The sequence below is a fragment of the Channa argus genome, chromosome 10, assembly GCF_033026475.1.
Source record: "Channa argus isolate prfri chromosome 10, Channa argus male v1.0, whole genome shotgun sequence".
Taxonomy (NCBI): Eukaryota; Metazoa; Chordata; class Actinopteri; order Anabantiformes; family Channidae; genus Channa; species Channa argus.
In genome coordinates this window covers 184,650-195,591 of record NC_090206.1, presented here as the reverse complement: position 1 = coordinate 195,591, position 10,942 = coordinate 184,650, and the positions used below count along the sequence as shown (strand labels likewise).

The window sequence follows — 10,942 nt, the reverse complement described above, 5'->3', positions numbered from 1 at the left end:
CACTTGCTTTGAGTAGCAATAGGTAGGAAGGCACTATATAAATTGCATTTTGCCAGTTCCAAAGTGCATTTTCAAATGGCATGACTACATTGAACTTAAAAAATAATTTTCCATTTGCCTTTATGGTTTTTAGATTCTTAGACTTTCATAAATTACCATAGTTGTTAGAACCACCCTATATATCTATATAATATAACAGCATAAACCCTTGCATTAAAAGTTATTCTGAAATTTTACCTTAACCCATTAAGACCTCTTAGTAACCTCTAGAAACACCTTATAAAGACTAAGGGTTGTAAAACAGACAACTAAAAGCTGAGGGTTTTCTGAAAAATTTGCAGTATTCATAAAACCTCTACCTAAGTACAATAATTGTGTAAATTCATTATATAGTGTATAAAAATCCAGTTACCAGCTTTTTCAAATAGCTACGTCTCACTACAGCACATACTAGAAAAAGTTGTCTCTCTAAAATGAGCCCAGACACTGTTCCTGCCTGCTGCGATAACTAAATATTTGTTTTTCCTGCCTGTTATTCCTGTCATTCACCCTGGTGTACTTGGCTCACATGTTCTGATCAGTACCTGGCTTATAAGATGCAGCCAATCAGAGGGCAGCTTCAGCTAGTATTACATGTAGTGGAAAATATAACATGTGAAACAAACACCTGCTGTTCACATACCACTTTCACAAACTGTAAGCCATGAAGCCGATTATGCTGCTGTGTTCTGTCTTGCTGCTCTCTGTCTCTGGTGAGTTCATTTTTGTGTAACAAGCCATTAAGTCTCTTCAAACACTTTTTTCTGTAAACATTATAAGATTGTGGCATTCTTCTGTGTGAGGGATGTGATGGTGAAAAATGTGTGTGTTTGTTTGTGCTTGTTACCTGTTGTTACCTAGTTCGTACCAAAAAAATTTTTTTCCTAACAGAGTTAGGAACTTTTGTTGAAGTGACGGCATTTTCAAGGTATGTTTGAGGGTTAAGAGTTCGTCTGTGAAGATTCTCAGTCATCCAGATTATGGTTATTCCAAAGGTGCTGTAGTCTATGAAGCCATTTCAATTCTCATCTGATATACTGCATCATGTCTGACAAACTGGCTCAGAGAGATTGACATATGATTTCTGTGGAGTTTGTTACATTGATAAATTTTGTTGTTGTCCCATCCACTTCTATCTGTTGCTAGAGTGCAGAGTTTTGAATTTTATGACTTTAGACTTGACCTGATAGAATCACAAAAGGCTGGCAACTCGAATTGGACTTGCTTGTGACTTCAATAGGACTTTGGCCCTTTATCTTGAGATGACATTAAAACTTCTAACAGCAGTTACGCACAAGCAGGATAGAAAGCTGCTTTTCATTATCTATCCTTATCCATTCACCATGTATACCCTATAGAGTAAATATATAAAGACTTTATTTACATACAAAACACTAAATTGAGAGGTAATATTAATATATAATCTCTACTTTTCAAAATTATTTCAGAATAAATGTTAAGGTTATGGCAACTGTGATTCAGCCAGTAGAAAGGGTTGTCCACTAAAGTCAGTGTAAAAAAATTGTCCAGACACTTTTGTACTAAAAGTTAAAAATAACTAAAGGATTTAATGTTGCATCTTAGTGGCCAGATAGTGGCATTGTCAGAGGTAAGCAAATGTGGACAATCTCCCTGCCTGCATTCTACTATCATGCTGTGAGAATAATCTGCCACTTAAAAAAGCAAACTAAAAAATAGCTGACCTGTAAAAGAAGATCCTATGACTTTTTCATGAAAAACAGAAGAATGCGTGTGCTACAGATGTGGCAACTGGATGGTGTGAGCAGTTCACTTCTCTCAGTGCAAGCACTACAGGACACAATTTTGTGGGAACCCTCCACTTGCCCCCTTTCTGCTCAACACCTAACCACCAGTTTTGCTGGGCAGCAGTGATAGTCCATGTGCCCAGCCAGGACTGGCATTGTGAGGCAGTGTCAAAATTCTTTGTCCCGTGTAATGACCTCGACTAATCATTGGAGATTTCTACGGAAGGCTATGCTCAGATCCTCCCAGGTTTCATCAAGCTCTCCCACACACAGGTCTGATGTTCCTGCTGTGTCACATAAATCCCTTGCTGTTATACACAGACTTTCTAATAATGAACCCTCTCAGCCCCTTTTATCTCAAACTACACTTATAGTGAGGATCTTCATAATAAGGAATATCAGGTTCAAGCAGTTTACTGCTTTCCTGGAGCAGTGCTGCATTCTCGTCTGTCCTCCATCAGTCAGAGAAGGACAGGAGCGAGTTCATGTGGGGTCATATGATACAGTTTGTCAGCAGTGTACACTACCCAAAAATTATTTAACTTCATTCTTTTTTAAACAGGTCTGTTTTTATCTCTGGTCCTGTTCACACATTAGTCTGTGGAATTTTGAGTTTTAGTAGAATCCTACATTCATAAATGTAAGGAAACGAAGAAAAGCACGGTAAGATAGAAGAAATCAGGGCTCCAGGTTCAGTATGACACTTCAAGACTCTTGATCAATTGGTAATCTTGACTAATCATGGCCCTCAAACTGTTAGCAATGCAGAGATTTTTATCCTGTCAATCAAAACTTCAGTGATCCCTAATGTCATAGCCTCTAACGTTCACCACACAATAAAGTATTGAAACGTTTGCTCTCTGTTGCAAATTTCAACAGCTCTCTATCTACTTGTCATGTCCTTGACTATATAAAAGTGGCTTGTGTGCAACCTTTGTTCAAAATAATGTAAGCTGGATACATTTTAAAGCTACCTTTTTTATCTAACATTTTAGGAAAATACATTTCATTCTGGTCTTTGTAAGCATCACAACACATAGATTGCACTAATCAAAGTGACCAATGACATAAGTTGGGCTTTGGGTGCTAGGATGTTCTCAGTTCAAATTGTCTGATTTTGGTTCAACTGAAATTTTGCAGGACTGCTTAAAAAACCTAGATGACTCAAAACATTTTGCAACTCAGTGCAAGCAAAACTAAAATTGTTGTAAAAGGTCCCCAGCACTTGACGAAACAGATCCTGCCATCTAGTGCATGGCCCCATATTAGAACATGTTAAACCTGTTTTGAAGAATCTTGACATTTGGTTTGACTGTAACTTTGGTAAGCTTTGACCACCACACCACAAAACTTGTGCAGCGGGGTTTTAATGATCTCAGAAGTATTTAAAAAAATAATATTTTATCTTATAAAGAGAAAGATTATACAACTGCAACACTTCTTCGCCCCTCACCAGATTCTATATGTAACCTCTCTCAGTTCATTATAAGCCTGTACATAGTTTATAGAGCTTGCTGATAAGACCCTCAAAGCTCAAGAATAATTTACTTGAGGACATAAGGTAAACAGAATCAGTAACTTTTTCTTAAAACTGTACTTAAAACATACTTTTATTGGAGACCCTTCAGTATAGCCTACATTATTTTATTCATTTTTTATTACGTTTTTTTTTCACATGGGGGCAGCACATGTTGAAATGTCCTGGGATAATAAGACGCTGAATCCCCAACAGCCCATCCCCAACTATGCAGAGCTGTTCGCAAGGCGGTAGAAATTGGGGAGGGTTTCGTCAGGAAGGGCATCTGGCATAAAAACTGTACCAAATCAACATGTAAACAAATGATTCGGTGTGGCGACCCTGAACTCATGGGATAAGCCAAAAGGACAAAAAAAAAAGTATATATTTCAATCTGAGTTATGCCATCCCTGACTTCATTTGGTTTTAATGAAGTTTCTAAATTTGGTCATTTCATTTTTGCTGTTTTTTAACTCTGTAACTATATTGCTATATGCTTATGTAAAGCATTTTATAATGCAAGTTTAGAAAAGAAAAGAAATTATAGATATTATTGTTGTTGTTATTATTATTATTGGTACAAGAACTATCTGGAAAGTAAAACACTTCAGCTGAGAAACCACAATGTCAGTAGGATCTTATCATGGTAAAATAGTAAATGGTCTGCACTTATATAGCGCTTTTCTACCTAGTGGTACTCAAAGCACTTTACACTGCTTCTCATTCACCCATTCGCACTCACGAATGCAGCTGGCCAACACTAAGTGGGAGCAACTAAGTTGAGGTTCAGCGTCAGCATCATGTCACTTCGACATGTGACCGGAGGAGCAAGGGATTGATCCAGCAACTGGGGGATTGGTGGATTTCCACTTTACCTCCCATGACACAGTCGCCTCAACACTGTAAGCTCTTGAGGATGAGCCTTTGTTGCCTGCATCTCCAGTTGAAGCACAATCGGTTCCTGTAGTCTGCAAGTTTTCTGAAGGTTCTTTCATCCTCCCACACTAGTCATGATCATCTAGGGGATGTTCTCTCAACCTGCTTTCATGTGCGTTGTTGGAAACACATGTATTAGAGTCTGAAAGACTTGAAGGTGTTCAATATGTATTGTTGCAGGCCCCTCCTATATTGAATCTGACATAAAATGATTCCTTTACACCTCCTTCAAAATAATGGAATAGTGGCCTTTCCTTTACAGACTTGCAGATGGTCTCCTGTGTTGTGACATGCTTTTGTGAAGTACTGTTTTGTTTCTCCACAATACAAATCTGTAGATTCCTAATAGCATTCGACTGCATATACGTACATAAATTTCTGTGCTCATGTCTGGGAGTGGACTGGGCTCTGCCAGTGTGTTACTAGTTTATTGAAGATTCTTAGATATTCCAGCAACGTATAAAATGGCATTTATTGTAGGATCTTTTTGGTTAGAATTGGGTTTGGTTAATGGGCTAGGGATTGCTATTATGTTAATAAAAATACTGACAAGAACAGAAATACAAATGTGTGTGCCCACATCTTTTATTTTTCCATGTTGGGGGTAGTCAACTCTTTAAAGTGGCGATTGTGGTGCAGAAAGGTAGCGTGGTCACCCACCAATCCCGCAGTTGTTGGTTTGATCCCGGGCTCCTTTGGTCACATGTCAAAAGTGTCCTTGAGCAAGACAATGAACTCCAACTTAGTTGTTCCCGGAGAACGTTGGCCAGTTACATAGCAGCTACCCCATCGGTGTATGTGTGACTGTGAGTGTGAATGGGTGAATAAAAAGCAGTGTAAAGCGCTTTGAGTGCCAATAGGTAGAATAGCTATATAAGTGCAGACCATTTAGTGTTTGTATATTAAGAGCATTCTTACAAATTGTTGTACTGTTCAAAATTATGACTGATAATTTTCAGATTAAAATTTAGAGTTTAGTTTAGAATAAAGATTGGGTGGTGTGTATGACGTGAACATATATGTTTGTATAGTCATGTTCCAAGCAGATGAGAGTGTGACTCACTTTCCAGACAGCGATGGAATGATGTTGGCAGTATCAGAACAAGAAGCCATAGCTGAAGCCAGAAAGGTGAGATGTTTGGGGATATTCCAATTATGCTTCTGTTTTCTATGCTCCTTTACATATTGAAGCAAGAAAACAATTGTAAACTGTCCGGTCTTTTGACCCAATTCAGCTAGCATTCATGGTCAGGTCAACCATGTTCTATAAAGACTTATAGAACATGGTCACTTGGTTCATTTCCAAAGTGGCATGTGGGGATTTCCTCATTAAGCAGATAGTCTTACAAAACCTATGCTGAACACAGGCAATACTATTATTTCTATGTGTGAGCTACTTGTGTGTTTAACAAGCTATGTAAAATACTGGGACAGAATAAAACAAGAATGACTTAAAAACAATTTGACACCATTGTTGGTATTTATCTGTGATCCAGATAGTCTGGAAACAACTTGCCAGTCAAAGCAGAACATGTAAATAACGTTTAGTGAAAAATACCAGAACTGCAGTTTCACCAGTCGCCAGCTACAGGCAAATGTACATTGTAGCCATATGTGTGAATGCACAGTGACTATTGATTGCTATACTTGTTAGCCTTCTGGTTTTCTTTAGACAGCCAGTGTTCACTTTTTTCTTACAAACTGCCATTACTGTGGGCTTACTAGTAAGCAAGTGTGCCACGTCATTCTGCACCAGCTGTAGAATCGACTGGTTAACACCAAAAGTACAGCACATTATAGTAGACAAGCCTCAAAGAAATAAAAGCATAGGAAGTTGGAATAGAAATGTCCAAGTCCTTCTGTGACGGAAAAGGCCTGACTTTGGCTAGAGAGCGCAGCTGGTGGAAACTTTTTAATCACAGAGCAGATTTGTTTATGGAATCACAGCTCACTGTCAGAAAGAACAGCTAAGTGTTAACATAGACTTCCGAGATTAATATTACAGGGTTTCCATTTGTCATTAAGCCCAAACACAATTACTTTAGATTTGGCCTTATTCAAAAACAAAAATTTGTTTTTAGTATCCACCGGACTGTTAAGAGCCACTTGGCCAGCGTTTTGTGATGATCCATTCATTGGTAGATAAAACTGAAGGTCATCTGCATAGCAATAAAAAGATAGATTATTTTTGCTAATGATAGACCCTAATGGTGACATGTATACAGCTTGGGGACCCCACAAGACAAACTAGCAGTAGAAGATGACACCACCCCATTATATGGAAAAGACTTTATGTCTAAGGGTTGCTACCGTACCCAAAATATCATAACAAATAGTGAAATAAAGTTAAATCATCTATACACGACAGATGTAGTTCACCAGGAACACATAACGGTGATAACATAAATGCAGATTAAAAGGCGTCAGCAGTCTGTGAAGGTATAGGATGGATGGAATGGACTGGCAGACATGATACAGTATGTGAAAGAGGAGTTGAAATGTCAAATAACACTGGGAAATGATCATCAATAAAGGAATATTCCTTGCGCTTAATAACAAGAGGGTCCTTTTACAATGACTTAATCAAGGGTAGGTTCATGTATATGAGTAGGACCACACATGGATTGAATAGGATCAAATGAGTCTAATAAAGGGAATTGGGACAGCAGAAATAAAATATTCAAATTCCCACAAAAAAGCTTGTTATATTTATATTTTTATTGCAACTCTGGACATTGGTTGTCCCCTTAACAACTTCATGTGAGGCTTACACCTGTGGTTCTGTTAGATGTACTGCTGATGGCATACAACATCAAAGGTAGAACACCTGGCCATTTTAAATCTGCTGTCTTCGACATTGTTATTTATTCTTTCTACCTATACTAAGTCCTAAGGATAATACTTTTAGAAATTTGGGATTTCTAACTTATTGATAACAGCTCAGTTGTTGAATAACTGTAGAATTTCTATCCTTTTCACTCCCTGTGAGAGACAAATGATGCATCTATAGAAAGAATAGAACACAGTCTATTTGTGTAAACACAAATGTTCTTAAAAGCAATGGTAGATGTATTGCTGTCTTTGCTTGTAGAATACAGCCAAACTGTACGCCTGATTGGGCGACTGTGGTGCAGGTAGGTAGAGCGGTTGTCCACCAATCTCACAGTTGTTGGTTCAATCCCCGGCTCCTCTGGTCACATGTCGAAGTGTCCTTGAGCAAGACACTGAACCCCAACTTAGTTGCTCCTGGTGAGTGTTGGCCAGCTGCAGAGCAGCTCCCCCACCAGTGTGTGAGTGTGTGTGTGATTGTGAGTGTGAATGGGTGAATAAGAAGCAGTGTAAAGTGCTTTGAGTGCCAATAGGTAGAAAAGATCTATATAAGTGTAGACCATTTACCATTTACCATTTTCAACATAAAAGCAAAGCAGTTATGGAAATGGACACCCACAAGAAAAACAAATGGAATCTGTAATGATGCTTATCAGAAAAACATTAATGGTGGGAGCCATGTTTCAGAAACCAAATGTAGGGGTCCATGGCATGTACACAGATGACAAGGCAAGTTATAATCAGGCAGGCCAAATCCTGGTAGTGTTAGGAGAGTAGTTTTTAGTCATTCAGTCATTCTTTTTGCAGCATTAAAAGTAGCAGCATCTAAAATGAAGACCTTAGTAATAATTGCTCATGCCAAATAAGTAGCACAATTACCTTTTTTAGCCCTGTGACTTTTTACAACAGGTCTTTACAGGCCTCTTGAGTGGGACAGGACACTAAAAGGTTAACAGCATATTCAAGCAACATGCTTCCTGAAGGCAAAATGTGATGATCCATATCTCTCTACCATTACGGCATACACTGATCAGGCATAACATTACGATCACCTCAATAGGCCAACAGGACTTTCAACCTGGGTCACATTCGGTATGAAAGTTATGATTCGTAGGACTCCAGGTGCAGGCTGTGTAAAGATATATCTGATAAATTCAAATACCTAAGAGTAGGGTGCAAGATGCTAGCAGGCATTGTTATAATAAGTCAGACTGCTACTCAAAAGCAGAACACACACACACATACACACACACACACACACACACACATAAGACCAGGAGACGGGCAAGTACAGAGTAAAACTAAAACTGGCTGGTTAAAAACTAAAAACGCCTCAGTACAAGGGATATTAAAACTAACTAAATAAATAAGGGTGCCTCAGATACCAAGGGATAACGAGCATCAAGTGCGGGCATCCCTCCACAGCGCTAGTCTGGGGTATGGTGACAACAGCATGGAAGGAGACTGAGTTAGAGGAACAATAAGCAAACCATCAAAACACACATATCTTGACTGACACACACACAAAATTTTATGCAATTGTATATTATATGCACCTAGGTTTACCTTCTTTATGTCATTCCTATCTTGTCTTTAGCTGTTATTCTTAATTATTATTTTTGGTTATTTATGTATTTTCTATATTTGTTTTACTTTTGAAAATGTCCTTGGGGGCTACCAATAACCAGAATGAAATTCTTTGTATGTATTTATCCTTGTATGGCAAACTTTGGCAGTAAAGTTGATTCTGAAAAGCTGTCTGGGTCTTCAGGACTTTCTGTCTCAACTGGCGTATTTGGAAAAGTTGTGAATGTTATATAGTGACCTTATCTGTCCACCCATTATTTCTGGCCAGTCACCAGAACTGGTACCAATTTAGTGCCAGTCCTCTATACCTACCCCTACCAGAGACCCTGTTCCATCTGCTCAAAAATCTGCAACATCAAATGCTTAAACAAATACAAGTTTGGTTTGTGGGTATTTTATCTTGGAGATTGCCCACATATCCAAGAAATGAAACTCAGAATATAATATTTCAGATCTTTACCTGTGTTTGTATCCAGTCTGCCTGTGAGAAGTATGAAGGAGGAATCTGCACTAAAGAGTATGATCCAGTATGTGGCAGTGATGGAAAAACCTACAGCACTGAGTGTGTTCTTTGCCAGGAGAACAGGCATGTAACATACACAGAGACACACACGTGACGAACAACAATTCAATAATAACTTTTACTATTTTTCTTACAGAAAAGGGAAGAACGTGGCAGTGGCTTTTAAGGGTCAGTGTCCTTCACCCCACTGACTGAGGGAAAGTGCCACACACACGCCTACAGCTGTGCAATGGGCAGGTCATATCCATTCGTGGTATCTTGGCTTAATAATAAAGCTATAATTTGCAACATGTCCCTGGTTGTTCTTTTGCAATGACACATCCTTGCAATACAGGTTTTTGCAGCTTTGGATGCGAGGCTCACAGAACTGGAAGCACGGCTCTGCACCATGGAAAATAATACAGCTATTTAGGCACGGGTGGTTGGTGCAGGGCAACCTAGCCTAGCCCCTGTTAGCTGTTCCCCAGCAGTTCCCAAGCAGCTGGGAAGCCAGTCCAGCTGGGTGATGGTTCGTAAGAGTTCTAATGCTAAACAGACGCCAGAGGTTCTTCACCAGTCATTTCATGTTTCAAATGACACACCCTCTGAGAAATGAACTCTGATAATTGGCAGCTCTATAGTCAGAAAGGTGAAGTTTTTGGGGAAAACCTAGGCTTATAAGGAGAGATGGCATCTATCCTACTTTAGATGGTGCATCTGTCTTATCCAGTAATATGGCTGGTTTTATTAGACAACCAAAAGTATGACAATCCAAAATGGAGCCTAGGATGCAGAGAACCAGTCCTGCAGTCTTGAGATCCAGTCCTACATGCCTCTCTGCAGTATCCTTACAACAGTCACACCCCCCAAACCCTCATAACTCCCAAATACCTATAGAGACTGTGTCTGTTCCCTGACCAACTAAATTACATAAAACAAAAAAAACGACCACAAGCGGAATTAATCATGATAACCTAATAAAAGTTAAGACTACTTCTCTTACAGAACAAAACCCCAAAGCTCTTAAATGTGGATTGTTAAAATAGATCTTTCTCTTCTAAATCCCTGTTAGTAAATTACTTAATAAGCGATCATCAATTCAACTTATTCTGTCTTACTGGAACTTGGTTGCAGCGAGAAGAATATGTCAGTCTAAATGAGTAAACCTCATTTATTATCATGTTCCTAAAAGCACAGGCCGAGCTGGAGAAGTAGCTGCAATCTTCCACTCAAGCTTAACAATAATCCCTAGACCTAAACAACTCATTTGAAAGCCTTACTCTTAGCCTTTCACACCCAAACTGGAAAACTCAAAAAAACACTTCTATTTGTTTATTATTAGTGTACTGTCCTCCAGCCCCTTATTCAGAGTTTTTGAATGAAAATTCAGATTTTCTATCCAATTTAGTGCTTTGTACAGATAAAGTTGTCATAGTGGGTGACTTTAACATTTATGTAGATGCGGACAATGACTGCCTCAACACTGCATTTATGTAGATGCGGACAATGACTGCCTCAACACTGCATTTAATTCATTATTAGATTAAATAGTTTTTTTTCCAAAATGTAAATAAACCCACTTACTGTTTTAGTCACACCCTAGACCTTGTTCTTACATATGCCATTGAAACTGATAATTTAACAGTATTTCGTTATAATTCTCTTCTGTCTGACCATTTTCTAATAACATTTGATGTATGTCAATACAATGCTGAGTAGCCACCTTAACACTATTCCTGCACAAGCTGATTATCTCGTTGATAATTC

The 10,942-nt window shown here is 38.6% G+C and overlaps 1 protein-coding gene across 2 annotated transcripts; it reads left to right on the top strand.

Annotated features, from left to right (window-relative positions):
• The first annotated feature begins 616 nt into the window (after positions 1–616).
• Positions 617–9,486, top strand: LOC137134588 (trypsin inhibitor ClTI-1-like). 2 transcript variants are annotated; one of them, XM_067519524.1, is made up of 4 exons: positions 617–752; positions 5,289–5,386; positions 9,150–9,259; positions 9,333–9,486. In XM_067519524.1, exons 1-4 carry the CDS (start codon positions 704–706, stop codon positions 9,385–9,387), a joined length of 312 nt encoding a protein of 103 aa, XP_067375625.1. In that variant the 5' UTR covers positions 617–703; the 3' UTR covers positions 9,388–9,486. The 2 variants fall into 2 exon arrangements, with proteins under 2 accessions (XP_067375625.1, XP_067375626.1); XM_067519525.1 differs by having other exon boundaries at positions 660–752; positions 5,328–5,386.
• Positions 9,487–10,942: the final 1,456 nt, after the last annotated feature.